General features: G+C 50.2%; 1 protein-coding gene across 8 annotated transcripts in view; it reads left to right on the forward strand.

Moving 5' to 3' along the window:
* ASCC1 (activating signal cointegrator 1 complex subunit 1) overlaps window positions 1–20,657 on the forward strand; it is a 34,457-nt gene extending 13,800 nt beyond the window's left edge. For 4 of the 8 annotated variants that reach the window (XM_027665579.1, XM_027665581.1, XM_027665580.1 and 1 more), the window contains exons 8-10: window positions 3,598–3,719; window positions 5,388–5,467; window positions 19,960–20,657. In XM_027665579.1, coding sequence (XP_027521380.1) covers window positions 3,598–3,719; window positions 5,388–5,467; window positions 19,960–20,076 — 319 coding nt within the window. In that variant the 3' untranslated portion in view covers window positions 20,077–20,657. The other 4 variants (XM_027665582.1, XM_027665583.1, XM_027665584.1 and 1 more) reach the window with 4 other exon arrangements.
* The last annotated feature ends 417 nt before the right edge of the window (window positions 20,658–21,074 follow it).

Below are 21,074 nucleotides of genomic sequence, written 5' to 3' on the forward strand. Positions count from 1 at the left end.
GCAGGACGACTTGGCCTCTGCTGTCTAGTTCCCACCCTGCAATCCAGATTAATCTGGACAGCCTGGCCTATTCTGCAGCACTTAATTATTCTTAAAACCCAGTTACCCCAGAAGGTTCTCAGAAGAGCATGGCTTGATTACAGACTTGGTCGCTGTGTCTGTAGCAGCCTGGAAAGGGTGCTGGGTGTGAAATGTCTGAGCTGCTGCTGTGAAATCTTGAAGCCTGGTTGGTGTCAATGTGAGTGTTTGTGCTGTTCACCACTGGGGCTCATGGCTTTGGCTCTACAAGCACTGCCCAGGATGTGGCAGTGTCTGGACAACCTTCCTCCACCTCGTTTTTGGCAGGTACATCACACGTGGCAGCACCACCTTTTCTTTTGGTGCTTTCTGGAAGACTGAGGAAACACGGATGGGGCTTGGAACAACCTGGTCTAGGGGAAGGTGTCCCTGATCCTGAATGGCCCTCCCAGCCCAAACCATTCTAGGATTCTGTGATTAACAAAGAGGGAAGGGGAGAAGCCAAAAGAGCTTTAGCCTCCTCTCTCTGAGCCTCAGGCTTCTCTTTTCCTGACAGTGCTGCCCTTTTGCTGTCTGTTCCCATTGCCAGAGGACAGCAGGAGCTAGCAGGGGAGCGTGGAGCAGTGCAGCTGGAGGAGGGAGGCAGTGAGCAGGGACTGGCTCAGGGAAGAAGGGACATGTTCTGGCATCTCCTTTTCTCAAGGGCTGAGGAGACAGAAGGGCCACCTGCTTAAAACCACACTGTGGAGGCTGTGTTGAAATAAGAGATGGGAAGTGAGATAAGGAAATGGGTGGGAAAATGAAAAATGTAAGAATTGCTGGGAGGCAGTAGGAATTGAAATCGTTTCCTTTTCTTGGCTCTTCCACTTTGAAGTCTGTCCTACCCTGAAAGAGGTGAGATAAAACAGGCGAGGCAGGTGGAGAACCAGGGCAAGCTAGGGATCAGCCAGGAGACAGAGCACAGGGAGACAGGAGGCAGAAGCACTCGGAAAGATGAGAAGAAGGCAGACACTGGGTGACCCAAATGCCCTTCAGTGGGTTTGTTGTGGAGAGCATCTAAAATACCAGCTCTGAGAGCTGAGGTATGGGCCTGTTCTCCTGAGTCACTGAGCTCTGGGGTTCTCTGGACGTGCTTGCCTCTGGAAACAAGTCTGTGGCCTGAGGGGCAGGGAGAGTATCCTGTGGAGCATAAGTAGGGCCTGAACTGCCAGTGATGTCTGCCTGCCTCTGGGGACAGCTTGGATTGTTGGTACTAGCACTGTGGTCTGTTCAGGTGCCAGCTGGATCCCTTCTGCTGAGAACCCACTTAGCCATAATGCTAGAAAAAGTGCTGATGTGCATCAGGGGTGGCAGAGCTGCTTTGGGCAGGGGAGAGAAGTGAGGGCTTCAAATCCACCTTGCCTTCAAACTGAAAACAACCCCCCACCACCACCACTCTGGGAAAGGGCCAGTGTCTCATCTGTTCTTCACAGAGAGCTGTTAGCTGAGGTTTTGACCAAACTCAGACCTTGTGCTTTTTGTGGCACTTGGAGGCTGCCAGGCTTCTCTTCCACAGTATTTGTTTTGCTTTTTGCATAGCAGTGGGCTCAGAGAGGGCCAAGGAATTGAAGTTTTAATCCTTGGCCCAGGCTGGTTCTGCCCTCACAGGCAAATTAATTCATCTGGCACTTCCCCCCTAATATAGTTCCTTAACTGTTAGCAAGCATCCAGAAAACCATTTAGCTTTGCAGAGGTGAAAGCAGGTATTTTTATGTTGGTTGAGAGCAGTTTTTGCTTCCATTGAGATTCCAGCAGACACTGTGTTGGACCAACAGTAAAGAGGGAACAAATGGTGATCTCTCCAGAAAACTCTGCTTTGTTTTCTGGCCTGCAAGACAAACCATTGCTGAGCAGCTCCTTGCACTTTCTTGCCTGCTGAAACCTGCTGTGCCTTGCTCAGGGAAATGGGTAGAAAGCAGTTTCTGAGCTGCAAGGCCAATACTAGAGGAGAGCAGCGACCACGTGGCTTTCTGTGCTGGATCAGACTGCTGCAGCCTGTGTTGGAGAGAGGTGTGTGCCTTCCTGTCTCATGCAAGATGTCCTGCTAGCTCTGTGTAGTTGCTGGCATGGCTGAGGGGTGGAGTTCCTTCCTGATCTTTGGATCATCTTGATCAGCTTAAGCTGTAAAGCAGGAGATTTGATTTATCCTGACTTAGCTTGCGTAACTGCAGACAGAATTAGGGGTTGGCAAGCCCTTCTGCACATATAATGGCTCAGACTGAAAGAGGGATCATGCTCTGATGCCTCCCACATGGCAAATAATTTCCATTATAATTCATTCTAATTTGTTTTATTTCCTTGATTAACTTTATAACGTAATAAAGCACCATTTTCACTTGAGCTATTCTCTGTTAATTTGTTTTAGTATTGTCTGTAATGATATTCATTTAATCTTTGTCATTGCTAATTTTAAAAATCAGTGAAGTAAAGCCAGGAAATGTAGAAAGCCATGACAATTGGTAGTTTGAGAGTCTTGGAATGGTCGCATGGGGGCTCTCAGCCCGTGAGGGGCAGTCCAGAGCCAGTGGTGGGGTAGGAGCTGGCATCTGGAGCAAGGCAGCCCCGGGCTCTGGCGACCAGCCTCAGAGCAGCCATGCTCTGCTGCAGCTGAGGCACCAAAGTGGTGGGACCTCACGGAGCAGAAAGCTGTCTAATCCCTGGGACGTGCTGAGAGAAGCCCAGATCCTTCTGCATGGGCTTAGTGCCCTCTGGTCTTGTTTTTGGGGATGGGAAGCTCTTGCTCTGTCACATCCTCGCTGCTTTTGGTAAGGCTCAGGCACTGTGGAAATCTTTTGGGGATGGCAGCAGCCTGGAAGTTCCTTCAGCTCTTTAGGCATAGGATATGTGAGCGTGTTGCTCTGATCCTGCTCCTGCTGCCTATCCCAGGACAGGTCTGCCCACAGATCCCGGCAGCCACGGCCACTTTCATCCCCGGGCAAGGCAGACACAAAGGTGGGAATAAGTCTTTTGGTTCTGCTTGCTCAGTAGCTCCAAAGCTGGAGTGTTCACCAGGATGTGCTGTCTGGGTTTGTGCCCTCTGTCACCAGGGGGCTCTCCCAGAAATTAAGTCCAGTGACTGGTTTGCTTATTTGGGACACAGAAGGTCCAGGCTCCAGCAGTCCCTGAGCAGATCCTCTGGGACACAAGGTGCCTAAGCCCCTGCAGGTCTGCAGATTGTAGCGTTTGCAGGGAGAGTCACATTGTGTTTCCTGGCAGGAGAGAGATGCATCCTTCAGCTCCCAGTAACATCTGTCACTGTGAACGAGCTCTCTGCTGTGCTAAATCTGCCCTTCTTCCTGGAATATTTGCAGCAGAAGCGATCACGGAGGAAGCTTTGCGAAACAGCCACAACTTTTTGCATTAGAACTGAATCTTGATGTCTCTGCTCGCTTTCCATCAGGGACCAGCTCCCTTTCCTGTGTGCGTGCAGAGACTTCATTTCTCACTTGCTGCCCTCCCAGCTGAAAAGCCAAAAGCTGATGATGCAGGGGTTTCTCCTTAGTTTACGTGGCTCTGTTCTTTCTCTTTTTGTCTTCCCAGATTGCAGGTGATCGCTGATCAGCTGGTGGAGCGGTTTGTGGCCTCTGGCCTGATGCTCAAAGAATGGGACAGGGTGAAGCTGCATGCTACAGTCATGAACACTCTCTTCAGGAAAGATCCAAGTACGTACAGACCCTTCATCCTTACTGATAAATGCATTTAAAGGAGTCCTGCTGCTCAGCAAATGCTTCTGTTGTTTGCTTTTTCAATGGTGTGATTTTTCTTAATCTCAGGAATACCTGCAGGGCTGTGGGGGCATGTCAGGAGGTAAAACCAAGGAGAAAATTAAAAAAGCCATCAGCAGAGTCACAGATTCAAAAACCCTGTCACCCAGGAGCACTCACAGGATCTGGGCCAGGGAGGAACATTCAAGTACCATCTGAAGTCTTGGGCTCTCTGTGCCCCAGTGTGAAATTGAAATTGGGTAACAACTCCATGTGCTGTGCTGACCTTTAAACAAGATGAAAACATAATCCTCTTTGGTCAAGTTAAAGATTGCCCATTGGTTTAGGGGCATGATTCCAGTGTGTTTCTCCTTAAATGAGATGCAGACGGCTGTGAGGCTGAATGTGAGCTATTCTTGAGTGTATGGCGTCTGCCGGCTCTGCCAAGAGATTGTCTGCTCTGGCAGTCTGTTCTTATCACGTTACTTTATAAAGCAGCCTCAAAAGCATCATGTTTGGGGAGGGGCAGTGTGTTACAGCCTGGTTCTCCATGTGCAAATGTGTGTGTGCTCTGCCACGGTGACCCCCGTGCAGCGCAGTGGGTTGTGATGGGGATTCTCTAGTTGCTGCCTCTCTGAGTCTCTGCGTGAAGAGTGATAAGAGCAGGTGATTTGTGTCATGGTTTTCTGGGGAGGTTTTGGGTCTACCTGGTCCTGAAGTCAGATAGGCACAATTTTCTGTCTCAAATCGGTCTCAAATCGAGACCCAAAAACGTGAGCTCAAAGTGCTGGTGCAGCTCTCTGTGATGGGAGGCACATGGGCAGCTATGCCTGGCATTCTGGCTCTCTGTTCTGCACAACCCCATGAGGCATGTGAGGCATTCAGACACTATGGGGAGAGCATTCTGCAGGCAGCCATGGAAATTGCTTTATATTCCATACAGGATTTGAATAGCAGGCTGGATGTGAGGGGGACTTCATAGTTAATGCTGGAGATGAAAAAGGAATATTGAATATATTCACCGAGTGAGGCAGAGGTCCTGGTGGAAAGAACAGACCATGTACTGAGGGATTATATAAAAATCCAGACATGCTCTGGGGAAATGGATCTCAGACACAGGCATTTGGCAGTCGCTGTAGGCCCAGGTTGCTGTCCTGAATGTCTGTGTGGCTGTGTGCCCACCCCAGCAGAAGCACCCACAGCACATGGATGTGCTCCCCGGAGCGGGCAGCAGAGGTTTGTGTCGGTGCTGTCCGGATCACCCCTGGCATTGTGCTGGCTCACTCAGCCTGGAATTTGGTGCTGTTCCAGGCGATGCTTTTACCCTGGCATGGCTGGATGTGGCATTAAAATCAGCCAGAGAGAAGCAGGTGTGTTGCACTGAGCCATCAGCCCGTAGCTCTGATTTAGGGTCTTTCCTCCAGGTGACATAGGTGATCCCAATAGAGGCTGCCTATTTCCTTTCCTGCCTTATTCCCTTCAAAAGGGAAAGTGAGTTTTTTGCGCTAAGAACAAGGTCTATTAGCTGGCAGCTGACTTTGGGGAGGGAGAGAGTGGGGGGTGAAGTACAGCACACAGAGTTCTCCCATCTGAAGCTCATTCTGGTGGTGGCTTTTCTGTCTACAGCTGAGGAGCGAAACAACACAGTGACTGGTAAATCATCTTTCAAGGAGCGGGAGTCATTTAATGGCCGAAATATCCTCAAGGTCAGTATGAAACAATTAGGGAAATGGGCCCAGCTGTGGATACTGTATAGCCAAAAGAGGTTGAAACACCTCTTCAAGACTGCTTTTGTTTTAGACTTATGGGATCTCCTGTGAGGGGGGGGGAAATCTGTTTAGAAAATAAACAATCTGGATCTCTCGTAATTGGGAGCATTACAGTATTTAACAGAAGCATTCCTGAAGCTGCTGAGGCTCAGAGCAGGAATATGTAGCGTGAATGCTAAGTGGGTGTTCATGTTGTCATTTACTTCATTCCTGTTTTACCCTGGAGACTCAGGCTCTTGTTGATTCCCAACCCACCAGAAAGAAGCACTTTGTTGCTCTTGTTCTACTCATATATATTTATGAAACTAAACCTGACTCTCATTTCACTTATTCTTTTCTTCTTGTTTTTAATCTCTGCTATTGATTTGCATGGGTTTGCTCCAGAAAAATGGCAGGTAGCAGTAGGGAGTCCCACCAGCCAGGATCTGAGGGCTTTGGTAGTGATCAGAGCATGGAAAACACGATCCTGCATTGTGGAGGTGGCTAAGGCTTGAAGGGGAGCATCCCGCAGCCTCCCAGGCTTTGCCAGCCAGGATTGGGATGCAGGCAGCCTCTGCTGCTCATCCAGATGGCTGTGGCAGAGTGGGGCTGTGGTCGCTTGACCCCTACAAGTGTCCAGAGAGAAAAGAGATGCACAGAGGAGCAGAAATGGCAAACAGCACTGGGTTGTAAGCAAATTTGCAATCCTCATTGTGTGAGAGGATTTTGTTGCAGGCAGCTCTGATAAGAGGGAGCCAGGACAATGCATGGATACATATGGGAACGTTTAGGAGATATTCTGGCAACAAAGAAACATGAGAGAGGATTCAGCCTGAGTGGGAGCTGGACAGCCCAGAAAGACTTCACAGTCCTCCCAGAGGAGGGAAAGGGTGTTATTTGTATTTACAGTTTTAATAATGCATTAGGCAGTGGATGCAGGGGGGTGTGAAGGCAGGGAGTGGAAGTGATTGATCTCTGTGCAGAGGACAAACAAAGGGACAAAATTAGGTTAAGCTCTCATTGTCCTCAAACGGTCTGTGCGAGCGCGGTGTCATGACTCAGCGTCGCCACACGTTGAGTGTGCGGTGTGAGACTGCAGTATTGCGAGCTGGAGCAGGAAAGCCACAGACACGGTCCCCTTCCTAACGTGATCTGCAAGTTTTGGTTAGCTCCCGGTGTGGGAGAGCCGGCCCGGGAAGTGGTGGTGTGTCAGGAGCCCTGAGTGCCTGCAGGGACTCGGCTCGCACGGCGTACGCCTTCACTGCTTTCTCTTGCTTCTGTTAAACTTGTCCTCAGGCTTTACAGAAACATCAGATCAAACTAGGGGTCTCCCTCAGTGCTCCTCATTCCACAGCATTTGTGATCGGGAAGGCATTAACGATGCTCCCTCTGCCGGTCACACCGTTTGTGGGGTCTGAGGATCGGGGCGGGGAGGGGATGGTTTTGTGGTGCTCAGAAATGCAACTGCCCTCCCTCCGAGGCCGCTCCTTATTCTTGATGCTCTCGGCAATACGAGCCAATGCATTTTTAAAGCTCCTAATTGATTTTGTACTGACGTAGCCGAAGGAGCTGCTGGCTGTTTGGACTGTTGGTAATTACTTCAAAGCCTGTCTTGCCGCAAGAAATGTCATCCTCCTCTCCCACCTCCACCACATTTCCTAACCTGCTCGCTTCCTATTTCCCTTTGGTCTCCCACATGCCTGCAGCAGAACGCCCGTTGGCATTAATTAATTACATGAGTCATAAATAGCTCCAGGCTTCTTACCGGAGGAGCCCAAGCCTCAGTGAGCCACTGATGCATTCCAGCGTGACCTTGCAAGGATGCGCCCGTTCCCTCCCAGCCCGCTTTTATATCCATTATTTATCTTGTGCTCGGGGAGGCTGCCCTCTCACAAAGTGGCTTCATTAACTTCTGCACTAGGATCTAAACGACGGGCTGTTAATGAATATGGCTGCAGTTAGGCAGGGTGGTGGGAGGGAGAGCCACGTGTGATTCCAGGTGGTGGGACTGTGCCACAGCCGTGCTGAGTGGCCGTGTTCCCACTTGGAACGCTAACAAAGCGTGGCTACTGGCAGGAGGGCATGAAGTGGGGAAACTCAGGTTTCATTCCTCTCGTTCCCGTTGTGCAGCCAAAGGCTTTGCCGAGCAGAGGGCAGGACCCGAGCTATGGGAGCATGGATCTCGATGGAGATGCCGTGGCTCTGCTGCTCCGGGCTGAGGAGGCTCCCCGTGGTCAGAGCTGGGGGGGTGTGTGTGTGCAGATGCACTGGCAGCACATGTTTGCTGATACCATGCCTGCGTTACCCCAGGCTCCAGCTGGTATTTTGCTTTCAGCTGAACTAATCGGAATTTTATTTAATAATCCTTTGTTCTACCCGTTCCGCAGAGTTAAACACACACTCCTATTTGTGCTAATAAATGGCTGTGCAGGCCGGTACCTTCCCACACTGCTCAGAAAATAGATTCTGTAGGATGAGTTGCTTTTGGGAGTTTAAATTACTTCTGTCTTGAAGAATATCCGTGAAAAAGGCTTCCTGGCATAGGTGGAGCTGAGAGCCCAGGGGATTGTGTGACCCAACAGATTTGTGTCTCACAAAGCTTTGGCATTGTGCTTGCCTAGTCTAGTCCCAAAAAGCTGGAGATGCTCCGTGGACCACTTCCCACGAAGCGGTATGCATTCCTTCTAGGCTGGCTAGTGGCTTTGAACATCCCAGTCACATTCCGGAGTCGTGCTCCGGTCGGGAGCAAAGTGTCTCATCTCTTGGAGAGCGGAGGGAGGAGGCAGCGATTCAGGGCTGAGAGACATGGGCAGCCCCTTCCCCAGGGTGAGGGCAGGGCCAGGCCCAGGAGAGGTGCTGGTTTGGCAGCCCCCCTGCCCTGCCTGCTCCCGTGTCCCTGGCCGTGGCCGCATGCCCTGCGTGGCAGCTGGCACGGCGCTGGCACGGAGGCGGCCGGGGCAGCTGCCGGCATCTCCGGAGACGGGGCTGCGCTGCCTCCGGGCTTTTATTTGTTTGGCTCGGTGGAAAAAAAACTAGGGCTGCAGTGAATAAATAAAAACAAACAGAAACGCGAAGGGACCGCCCGGCCAAAAATTTCTGTGATGCATTTGAGGGAAAGGAAGGCTTGCAGGAGGAAGAAAACCACCTGGGCTTTCACTGGTTTAAAATGGAACGATTTCTGGCTCGAGCTGAGGTCTGAGGAGTGAAAGAATGGCCTTTGCCACGTTCAGACAAGAAGGAAGCAAATTTTTGAGTACAGAAAAAGCTGAACCCTGCCGCTTAGCACAGATCTGTGCATTAACAGCTTACAAGATTAAATATTGAGGGAACAGCTACTGAGGTACAGCAGCAGAAAGCTGCACATCTGATGTCTTAGGGCATTAGGGGAGACTTTAAGCTGGGATGGAAGACTGGGAACTGGATCAGCTGAGGCAGTGACACATGCTGCCATGCCCTGCTCCAGCAGTGGGGCTCTGGGAGGGCTTCTAGGTCAGACAAGGCATAATTTGATGAGGCTCCTTTTCTTTTTAGGGCTGCATTAGGGTATTAAATTATAGGACTGTATCTGCTTTCACTTAGAGTGAGGGAAAGTGCATTTACTGGCTGATATACTGGAGAGCTGACGTAGCAAAGGAATTTGGTAGTGTTCTCTGTTACTGTGCCTGTCCTGCTGGGTAAGAGCAGTGGCATGCAGCAGTTCAGTTTTAAGGCATTTGATGCAGTGCCATATAGAGAGATACAACGAAAAAGAAAAATCATGGCCCTCAAAATACCCCAAGACCATCAAGCACTAAACAAATAAACGTGTGCCCCTGTTTAGAGCCAACTCCACTTGCAGTTGAGGAGTGTGTCTCATGTTCTGCAGCCACTGGAACCCAGGCCTTTTGTGTAACTTTTGTTTGTGGATTTAAGGAGGCTGAGTCTTTTCCTGGTGTACTTTTTAGCTGAGGTGAAATCAAAGGGCCAAAGAACCGGCATCAAGACTGCCTGGTGTTTGGAAAGGGTAAGAACATCTTGTTATCCTCAGTGAGGTGGTAAAGGTGCAGATCTGAAGTAGGACTGGCAACTGGAACAAACACTTAACAGGAGGTGGCTGTTTGGAAAGTTTAGAGTTAAAAATACCAAACAAAAAATCCACTGGGGTGAGAAGAGACTGAATAAGAGATTGTGGTGCAACATCATTGTCTCAGAAATAAGCCAGTGCTTTTCCTCACCTCGGTTTTAGAGAAGAATCAAAAGCACAAATGAAAGGCTGCAGTGCCGCTTTGCAGAATTCCTGCCTTCAGTTGTGATCCTGCCATTATGGAGAGATACCGGAACGATCGAGGGGGCTCAGCAGTGTGCAATTAGAGCAGCAGTGGGATGGCAGGATGTGACAGTTGAGCAGATGAGATTGGAGATCATTTGTATGATCATGAGGAAAAAGAAGGAGATTAAATTGGGGTTGCTGTGAAAACGCTTTCCTATGAATTATATTCTTCAGGGGGGAAAAAGGCATATTCGTGTTATTTGCATTCGATGAAAAAGGAATTTGATGTGGCATTTGAAAAATCAGACTAGACAATAGAGGAAAAACGTCTTTGTTGGAATGTTTGGGCCTTGGAGGCAGCATTGGAGGTGTTGAGGGGAAGCTGAGCTGCTGCGCTGAGGAGAACGCAGTGCAGGAGGTGCAGAAGGTTTGTGCTACCTCTGTGTGACAGGGATCTGTTTGATGACCTTACCAAGAAGGGGAGAAGCCTCTTTGTTTTCCTTTCAGAGGCGCTCAGCACCTCTCTGACTAATTTTAGCAGGGACTGTGAGTGCTGGAAGAGGGAGGATTTTCTGAGAGGGCTATAAAGTTTCTGAATTCTCTTGCCCCTGCACTGCTGCAGTCCCATCCAGCCCAGGGGCTGAGCCCTTTCAGCAGTGCTGTGGGTGCCTCTGCCTCCCACCCAGCGGGCATCCTGCCTCCTCATTTGCCTGAGATCCCTGTTCTGCCACCATCCAGCCGAGGCAGCATCAGCTCTCTGATCTTAGGAGGACAGTTTTTCTCTGTGGAGCTGGCAGGGGTTGAATTACAGCAGTGTCTTAATAGAAGGCAGGGACCCAACACATTAAATGTGCAAAAAACCCAACCCACTGATTAGCAAAAGTAGGCAGTTCATCCCAAAGGTGCCATGACCCTTCTGCTGGATAATTTTCCAGGTCTGTCCAAGTTGAATTACTGGCTCTGTAGCCAGACTCCTCCTCCTGGTGGTTCGGTGAGCGGAGCGAGCAGGTCACATTGGTGGGAGCTCCTTGTCATAGTGTTCCCGGATGCATCTCAAGCCTCCTGGCATCTCTTCAGCAAAGCCAAAACCCAGCTCTTAAAAACTGTTGCTGCATTTGCTATGATAGGAGCCACGGGAATGAGGCTTCTTTGGAGAAATGCAGTGCTTGATTATTAATTTCCTTAAGTTGTACCATAAATCCCTCGTGTTTGAAGCATAGCAGGGTCTGGGAAATTACTGGAGCCTTTAACATGCTGGAAGGGTTTTTTATTCTTGTCTGAAAGATGTGCAAAAATCTGGTAACCTCCAAATGTCCCACTTGTATTTGTTTCTTAGTTTGCAGAATGCCTTTCACCATAGCAACTAGGGTCTGATTTCCTCAAGCGCATGAATTTTCATGGATTTGTGGCAGGGGGGAACGGACCCAAAACCCTGAGCTAAAGCAAAGGTTTTGCAGTGTGGCAGTGGCAGGAGCACTACTGGATTTAGCTTGTGAAGGAGGAGGGGACCCTGGAGGGACAGGATCTCAGCTGAACAAAGGCCTGCACCTGGCCCCAGACAATTCTATCTGCAAAAAAATCCAGCCTGACAGATTAATTTAGACTATTGCTGAATGTCACCCTCCCCACTGCTGCATCACCCTCTGGCAGCTGAGGTGGCTTTGCTCCAGTTTTATGAGGAGCTGAGGTTTCACAGGGCAGCAGTCAGGGAAGGATCGGCCTCTTCCATGTTCGCAGAGCCAAAAACCTCGTACCCTTCCCACCCGTGGGGGTCAGAAGGGTGTTATGGGCAGCATGAAATGTGCTCCTCTTCTGTCTGCAGGTGAAACCCAGCTGGGGAGAGGCAGGAATGTTGTGTGAGCAGGAGGGAGCGGAGCTCCGAATGGTCTGGAGAAATCAGGTGGAAGCAAAGAGGCTGCTGCAAACAAGGGCGGGTGGAGGAGGGAGCGGTGGCACCAGCGCAGGGTGGAGAAGTGCCCCATACCAACCCCAGGGTTTGGGTTAGGAGGTGGTCTCTGGAAATAAAAGAAAGAGGCAAATGTCTGCAGAGTAAACCTCTGACTACGCTTGGCTGAAGGGTTCACCCAGTTCTGGGTACCGTGGGTGGGTGCAAAGAGCCCAGGGGGCAACAGTAAGATAATTGGAGGGGTAGAAAATGTCTACAAGCTGGGGCTGGAAAGACTTAGATTGTTTCGAGTTAATAAAGGGAAGGAGGGCAGCATGTGAAGGTTCAAGTAGTGTATCCACTAGTATCCAGTAGTGGATACTTTGTCCTCCACGCTCTGATGGTAGAGCGATAAATAATGCGCTTAAGTTGCAGCAAGAGAGCAGGAAAATCCTTGGAAAGGGAAGGATAATGAAGTACTGCTCTAGAGGAGCTGAGAAATGGGGATCCTGGTTGTTTTGAGGGAGCAGAGATGTTAGTCCAGGTTCTGCCACCAAGGAGCTCCTCCTCCGTAGGGGAAGGAGAGGACAGTGGAGCTGATGACCTTCGCTGGTCCTTTCTTCAGCTTGTCACTTTATGATTCCTGCATGGAATGCATGCAGAACACCCAGGAGACAGCATCTGTGAACGTACCAAGAGCTTCTTGGCATTTATGTGGCATTTGCTTTGGCTCAGGAAAATAAAAATATGAAAAAGAAGCCTCCCATCACATGCCTTGGATCTTTCTCCCTGAACTCCGTGTGTGCTGCATCTTCTTACTTTGGTGGTACTTTTCCAGAGAGAGATGGTTATATTGTTATTGCTTCCCAAGGGATTTTCCAGTGTCGCAGAGGAGACACTCCTGACTTTGGAGGTGGGACTTTTATGACCAAGATTTTGTCCCTCCTGAAGTCTACAAGCTTTATTCTTCCCAAAGGAGATGAGGTGAAAGGGCCTCTGCTGCTGCCTTTTAAACCTGCCAGAGGCTGAAAGAAAAGGAGAGGGGAAGGGCTGTTCCTCACATTATCCGTGTGGAAGGACTGGATGCTATATTGGGGATGGAGAGACACTCCAGAGCCAGCTGCACACTTGCAGAACAGAGCAATCTGCAGCTCTGTGGCTGGTGCTCCTGGCGATGGCCCCGGTGACATCTGGCCCTCCCTGTCCTTCCTAACCCTCCCTTCCATCCCTGGGACTCCACAAGACATCTTCATCCTGTGACACCTGGGCAGGACTGGAAAATGTTGGATCCCCAGCCAGTGGTCCTTCAAAAAAAGGCACGAAAAGGAAGCAGTTGCTAATTTGGAGAGGAGGTTGGGAATGCCGGGAAGAGCCACCTCGCTGGATGAGTGCCTGCCTACCTGCTTTTCCTACGCTCCTCGTGCGTTATTCCTGGCGAGCTCCCAAGCACAATTAAACCTCTGACAGATAATCAGTGGCGGAGTGGTGTCCAGGGTGAATAATACAGGAATCAGGTATTTCTTTTTTTGGCACCAAGTTGTTTCAGAAAACACATTTTGAAAGTCAAAAATAGAAGGAAAAAGAATGTGTTCGTTGAACAAACTCCCCAGATCCTGACATGGTGCCTGGTTGTGTCTCGTCTTCTGGGGGCCACCAGGGGCTTTGGTTTGGGGTTTGTCTGTTGTAGTTGTGGGGGAGTTTGGGTCACAAATGGAAGGGGGCTTGGTGCATTTTTTGGAGTGAGGAAGAAGGAGCTCTGCCAGCACATGGTGCAGCCTGGAGGTAACAGCCTTCTGCAGAGGGCCTGGCAGGTCTGTGGGGGAGTGAGGCACATTAAACAGGTAGGTGGGATCCAAAAAGCAGAGGACTGGAGGCTGTGGTTTGTGCAGCAAAGGAGGTTGATCAGAAGAGCTCTAAGGGATACAGTTTGCTGGAGTTCAGTGCACTCAGAGTCCATCAGTGTTTCCGAGTGTTACTTACACATTTCAAGATTTAATTTTTTGAAGATTTTTAATCCATCCATGGTTCTTTGCCATTTCCTCTATCAATCCTTTTTGCCTGGTGCTGGTATCAGCTCTGTAACCCAGCAGTTTGCCAAGGAGTCAGCGCCTTCCTGCTGTGTCTGGCATGGGAACCGCAGTTGTGCTTTCACCAGATGATTTGGAAGGGCAACTGTTCTCTGCTCTTCTCCAGTGTTTTCCATCCCAAGCTGTGGACGTATTACAAGCATTAATTCAAATGTATCATCCCTTATGAGATGGAAAAATACCCAGGGGAGGGTGGGAGAGTCTGCAAACAAACGTGATTTGTTGCTCCGTGTTGAGGCACCTCTTCAGAAGCGCCGCTTAATTTTTCTTCGTGCTTGTCAGCGGGTGCCTGGGATTTTGTTTGTTCCTTCCCTTCCCCGAAGGGGACAACAGCACCGTAGCATGCTGATTTCCCACAGAAAGCAGCCTCCCATCCCTCCTGGCTTCCCGAGCCGTTCCTTCAGGGATGGGGACACGCTGGGATAGCGGCTGCCGGTGGGTGAGCTGGGGAGCGTTGTCACTGAGTGCAGAGCAGATGAAGCTCTGAAGGCTGCGGCTGCTCCGAAGCTCCACTTTAATCTCCTGGTTGGAGCTCTCTGTGTGCTGCTGGACCCCCGTTCCCAGCGCTGGCTTGGCTGTCAGAAGTCATCTCCTGCACGTGTTCTCCCATGGAGGCAGAGCCCGGTGGCACCCAGCACGTTCACATGCCTTCCTGGATGGGATCTTTGGGTGGATAAACGCCTTCAGCCCGGGTGAAGCGGAGGAGCAGGGATTGCTGGCATCCCGTCCTCAGCGTGGTCCGTGCAGCAGCAGTGACAGTGAGCTCATCCACAGCCGTGGGCTCCCGGAGCTGTCAGCCTCTTCCTTCCTGCCTCTCAGAAGTTCTTATTTCTGTGTTTGTTCCAGATAGGGAAAACAGGACCCCCCTGAGCTCCCTGCCGAGAGCAGCCGGGTTTGTGAGGCGGATTGGTCACAGCCTAATGACATTACACGGCTCTGCTCGCCCACAGCGCCGGCCCACCGGGGACACTTCTGTGCTGTTGATCTGTAATAGCCCAGCCCTAAGGCACTGCTTCCCGTGGCTGGAGTTCACAGCAGAGCTCCCCACAGTCCGGGGAGGGGGGTGTGTGCTTGGATCCATTTTATCCCGTGGTAATGCTGCTCTTTGGTGGGAATTTTTGATTGCCAGGCAATTAACAACAAGTCGTTGCTCCCTCGGCGTTTCTGAGCACCGACGCTCTCAGCAGAGCTGCTTGGACTTTTTATGAATTCAGGATGGGTCTTTTTTTTTTGGCTGACTACCGTAAACGACATAAGGCTTTAAAAACTGATCAATAATCCTGATGGTCGCAGCAAAATCCAGGCCAGGCTGCGTGAGTGTGAGCCAGAGATTACGTGAAGGAAGTTTTAAATACCTCTGCCTCCCTTCCCTTCCCTGGACTTTTGTCCTCCTGTTGCCCAGTGCTTCTCCAGCTGAATCCATTAATATTTCTCATGCTTGTTGAGCCCGTGACAGGTGATTTTAAAGCCCTGGTTTGTGTTGGCATCTCTGCTCTTCATAACAGGAGCTGAAACGTGTTGCCGCTGTCCTTACGTGGTTTAGCACCATGATTTATTACTGTTGTTTCCAGGTTGGAACACAAAGGTGCTGTCTCATTCCCGGAGGATTGTCTGTGGGAAGCAAGCCCCCCCAGGAGGGCAACTTGACAAACACTCACTCTTGGGAACAGGACATCATTTAGGTGCCTGTTTTAACTGCTTCATTGAGGAGTCCTTCTCCTTCGCTTTTGTGTCTTCATTGCTTCAGCAAAACCTACTTTACAGGCTTTTAAAAGGGGGGGAAAAATGCGGAAAAGAGTCATCCTGGTTTTGATTTGTTGCTCTGCCTTTGATGAGAAGTTGTTGTGGTTTGGGGGCTGAAGTTTGTACAAGCAGTTTTGGCTCAGGTTTGCAAGGAGCGAGCGGTTTGATGTGTGATTCCATCTCTCCCAAAACAAGTCTTCAGCCTCTTGTCTTCCTTCAGAAAATGATTGTCTCGCCCCAGGGGAGCCCTGCTGTGTAATTTGTGGGTAATCGAGGGGAACGGACCTCAGAGGGAGAAGAGTTTCCAGCATCTGAATGGAATTGTCTTAAATGGGAGAAATTGGGGTATTAGAAATTACAGGTGTGCTGCTGGCTTTTCCTGGCTCAAGATAAATGACTTTGGGGAAGAAGTGGAGGAAAACTTGCTTTCTGGGAGCTACTGTGGGGCTGCCTGCTTTTCATCATTACCTGCACGGTCGTGTCCTTGGATCTGGCCCCCTGGAAGGGAGAGGGGGAGGGAGAGGGAGGAGCTATTGCTTGTGGTAGTTTGCAGGCTGACCTGTGAAATATGGGTTATCCATCGACCAGTTCTCTCCCTCTCTTAGGGACTCATGGCTTTCAGGAAGGGCAGTGTGGCTGTAGCCTCTGCCATCCCCTGCAGATCCAGGGATGCTGCTGCCAGGAGGGTGCTGTGCCACTCTGCAGGCACCGGCTCTTTCCCCATGGGAGACCCCGTGTCCTTCTAGGCATCCTCACTGAGCTGTTCCTGAGCCTTTGGCTGTGGTTTGAAAGGCAGGGCACATCCCTGGCGTGTTTTCTTGGAGGTGCTGGGTCTGGGGTTAAAAATTAACAATGCTCTTTCCTTATTCCGTTCTAATTCAATTTGGGAAGGCAGCAGGGAGACAGAGGGCACTTGGTCCTCTAAGTGCTATTCCCTTGATGGGAGTTAGTAGCTGGTGCAGCGTGCGTGGTGTTGATTTTGTAAGCTGACCTTTACCTCCAGCAGGTTCATTCTCATTTGTAATACTTAAAGAAAAAAATCCCAACCTCTTATTTATTCTTTTGGCATTGAGGAAGTAAATCCTTCGGCGTGTTTGGATTTGTAGAATTACTGTGCTTTTGCTGAGCCTTGTGTCCCACTCCAGTCAAATGACACAGCTTCTGGTGACTGCAATGGTGTTTCTCCTCCTCCTCTCTGCCTCCCTCCTGCCTGCTTCTGATCCACACCTGCTCATGCTCCCTGCAGCCTTTTCAGGGACAGGTGGGTCCTTGGCAACCCTGGGAAGGGACAGGAAAGGGAGTTGGGCAGTCTTAGGGTTATCAGCCTTTGCTTCTGAAGTGCAACAACCTCCAGGTACCTTCTTTCCTGGTGCAGAATTAAAACTGCCATAAAATGCTTTTCCAGGAGGCATTTCATCAGCTGTGCCACAGGCCTCCTCCGAAACCGGAGCGTTTCCGTGGTGGCTGGGGAGAGGGGGGAGTTATAAATATCTTTCTCGGCTCTGCTTGGCTTCTCCCCAAGATAAGTAGAAGTGAAAGTCAAAAGTAGAGGCTTGGCCTTCTAAAATCCCCGGGGACCTGAGCACAGGATGCTTTTGTGACAGGAAGCCAATTCCTGGTGTTTCAGGGGCCTTGGGGGATGACGTTTGAGGGGCCTCCCTCCCCTCTGCCCGAGGCAGGTCTCAGATGTACAGTGATCTCCGTGCCTGGTGGCTTCTGTGGTGGGAAGCCTCAGGGAGCACAGGAGCATCCGTGAGAAGCCAGCCTGAAACAAGAACAACAATAAAAAAAAAAAGTCTGTGCTTGTCCTCTAAATCTTGTAGCATGTTTACTCTCAGGAAGTACAGCCACATTACCAAAAATCAATAGTTCCAGCAGCATTCTCCCTGGGAAGCACACAGATGCTTGGACACGCGGGAGGTGGTGACTCTTATAAAAGCCAAGGGAATTACAGAGTGCTTTGGTACAAGGGCTCCTCTGCTGCACTTCTGGCAGTGCACAAATGGAGGGCCCTTGACCTGGGCAGTGTCTTCTGGGGCTTCCTGATCTTCCTTCTGCTCTCATGAGTCAGAGGCTGTGTGAGGCAAGAGGGGCTGCAGGCAACCAGGCAGCCAGCAGCAGGACAAGAGGGCACGGTCTTAAGCTGTGCCAGGGGAGGTTTAGGTTGGATATTAGGAAGAAATTTTTTACAGAGAGAGTGATCAGACATTGGGATGGGCTGCCCAGGGAGTGGGTGGAGTCACTGTCCCTGGAGGTGTTTAAGGACAGACTGGATGTGGCATCAGTGCCATGATTTGGGAACCACAGCGGGATTGGATTGAGAGTTGGACTTGATGATCTCAGAGGTCTTTTCCAACCCAGCTGATTCTGTGATTCTATGAAGGGTTTGTCTCATTAACTAATTTTTGCTTTGAAGTACAAGTGTTTTGTAATAAAAACAGGTTGTGGTGTACAGAGATAACATAAGCAAGTGTTTGAAAGGCTCTTCCTTTGGCTGTTCTGTGTAAAGGTTTGACTTTGAGAGCTGCTGATGGGTCCAGCACATCCCAGCATTTCATTTGTTTCCTTCACAGAGTTGCAAAATGGTTTGGGTTGGAAGGGACCTCAAATACCACCTCAGACCACCCCCTGCCATGGGCAGGGACACCTTCCACCAGCCCAGGTTGCTCCAAGCCCCATCCAACCTGGCCTTGGACACTTCCAGGGATGGGGCAGCCACAGCTTCTCTGGGCAACCTGTGCCAGGGCCTCCCCACCCTCCCAAAGTAGAATTTCTTCCTTATATATAATCTAAATCACGCTCTGTCTGTGTGCAGCTATTTCCCCCTGTCCTGTCACAGCCATGCCCTCGTCCCGGAGTTCCCCTTTTAGGCACTGGAAGTGGCCTTTTCCAACCTGCAGCGAGCCCTGGAGAGCAGAAAGTCATCCTTCCTTCTGAGGTCAGCCAAAACAAAAAGAGAAAGGTGACCAACCCCTTTTTACTGCCATCTCTTATTAATGAGACATTTTATCCTGAGTCCTCCAACATGAGCGACACAGGCTTTTGGGAACATAATTAATCTTTAATTGTATAAATCTTTAATTGTATAAAATGGAGTTTGTGTGGCTGTAGTCATTTCTCTTCTCCCTTTTCCTCCTCTCCCTGTTTGAGGTGCTTCCTTAGCACAACTCCTTTTCAGCAGGGTGCCCTCCCCTAGGGCTGTGACCCCCTGGAGCCACCACAGACAGTGTTCCTTGAAGCCAGGCTGCTGCCATGGGGTCTCTTGCTCTGCCCCCAAGATGGGCAGGGAATCACTTTCCCTAAGGCACCTTTGCTATGTGGAGGAGTGGCAGCAAACCCAGGAATTGTCCTGAAAGAAATCTAGCTGGTCTCCTTGTGGAAAAAAAAAAAAAGAAGGTTATTTGAAAAATAGAATACCCTTGGGAGAACCAACAAAAGAGCAGTTGTGCCCAAATCAGTGCCAGGCAGAGCCAAATGCCTCTTTGGAGGAGGTGAAGTGCAGCCTTTCAGATGCTAAGTAGGTATTTGGGATTTCAGTCATTCCCTGTATGGAGGAATTGATGCACCATTGGCTCCAGGAGGATTAAAGTGCTGGCTTTCCTTAGTGCCTTCTGTAATGGCAGGAAGGGCTGTGGGGCTGTCTGAGCCCACACCTGCAGGGACAGATAGAACATTCAATAGGAGACAGATGGAATGGACACTCTGGAGATCTCCAAGGTGGGGAGATGTCACTGCTCAGGCCCTTGGTGACTCACAGTGCTCCGGTTAAGCAGAGTTTCAAAATTAGCATCTCCACTGAGAAGCTTTTCCTGAGGCACAGCCGATGTTTCCAGGTAGAGCAATTTCCTGCATCTTAATGGAGCGGGAGGAGCACTTTGCGCTTGGACACGATGCCTTTCCAGCAATAATTTGGTGTAAGAAATTCTGATGTCATTTTTTTTTGGTCTGCTTCATAGATTGGATTAATGGGCAGGGACACGCCCCCGGGTGCTGGAGTTGGCTTGCTTTCCTTAATTTGCACTCAAGTCTTTGCCGAACAAAGACGGATTTGTTGAACAAAGCGGGGTCAGTGCTGGGATGAGGAGCCTTGTGCCTTCAGCCTGCTCGTTTGAATTAGGACTGAGCTGTGACTGTTAAGTCGTAGGTCCTGTGGCCTGGATTGGTGAAAACCTCCTGGCCTCAATCCTTGCTCCTGCAGAGCCTGCGACCTCGAGAGCCACCCGGGGGTGGTGGCCTCCCCCAGCTCCCTCAGTGACAGTCAGCAAAGTGGGGGAGAGCTTGAGCAGCTGCTGATAAAAAGAGCGAGACGAAAAGAATTAAAGCACAGTCTTTAGGGGGGAAAATAATGTAAAGAATAGTTTCATTAACGGCAAAACAAATCTTTGAGTAGAGGCTTTTGGCAGGGCCAGCTCCTGAGGGAGAGCCTGGGCCACCTGGAGGCTCCGTTTTTCTGGGTGCCTCTCACATGGTTTTTCTGCTCTTTCAGCTCTTTGAGAACTTCTACTTCGGAGAGGTGCAGCTGGACTCGGTGCGCCTTTCCCAGAGGTTCTCCTCGGACACCTCTGGCTACTACGCCACGTCTGGGCAGCTGTCCCTCTCCTGAAGTGGCACCTCGGCTGGGGCGGGTCCTCCCTGCCCTCAGAGGCACATGATTCCTTGCTGGAACGTTTTTAGGGGACAACAGTGTTGGATGGGAACCTGGGAACTCCAAGCAGAGGTGCCTCATGACTCCTCAAAAGCACGGGAGCCTGCAGGCATTTCCCTGCAGCTTTTCCTGACTCTGTTGCCCGCCCTCCCTTTGGGAGTTGCCTGGATCCTTCCTCCTCCTTTCCCCGTTCCAAAATGTCACAAAGTTGCCTGTTTGATGTCTGTTGCCTGTTTGTTTTCCAAGAAAACAACTAGAACTGTGTGGCTCTCGGGGCATCGCCGGCGTTTAAACGTGGCTTTATTTCAAAAGGAGGAAGTTTGTTCTTCAAATAAGTATTTAAAATCCAGGAGAGCTTCCCGGAGCACAATCTAACGATATTGAGGTCAGGAGTTGCTTGGATCTCCAGCAGCGTGATGCCTGTGTGATGTAGATCTCCAAAATAAATTAATTCCCTTCAAAAGCAAAGTGTTTATCTCCTGTTGCATGGGTTGTTTCTGTAATTAAACCATGACAATAAAAAAACATTGATGGTAAAAGCTCTTTCCAGTGACCGTTTCGGAGCGTGTCAAAAAACATACGCCTTGTGGGTGGTTTCTCCATTAAAAGCAGCACCAGGCTCTTTGATTCCATTGTGAATCCTTCAGACATCTCAAGACGACTTTTCTTTTCCTGTAAATCTCCACATTTGGTAAAAATAGCGACGCAGGCTTTCAACTCGCCCGGGGATGAACCCTTTGAAAAATGGAAGGTGCTGCTGTTTGAGTGTTTTGTAACAAAACAGGTGCTGTTGCCCATTCCTAGTTGCTTCCACAGGTGTGGAATCACACTGCCATCGAGGTGGAGAGCGTCTCAGCCAGGGGTAGGGCTGCTCCAGCAGCACCCACCTGTACCAGTGATCATTTCTTAGAGGACTTCATCCCGTTTCCTCCCTCCAGAGCAAGCCGGCTGTGTGG

This window comes from Corapipo altera, unplaced genomic scaffold (assembly GCF_003945725.1).
Source record: "Corapipo altera isolate COAL_440 unplaced genomic scaffold, ASM394572v1 161, whole genome shotgun sequence".
NCBI lineage: Eukaryota > Metazoa > Chordata > Aves > Passeriformes > Pipridae > Corapipo > Corapipo altera.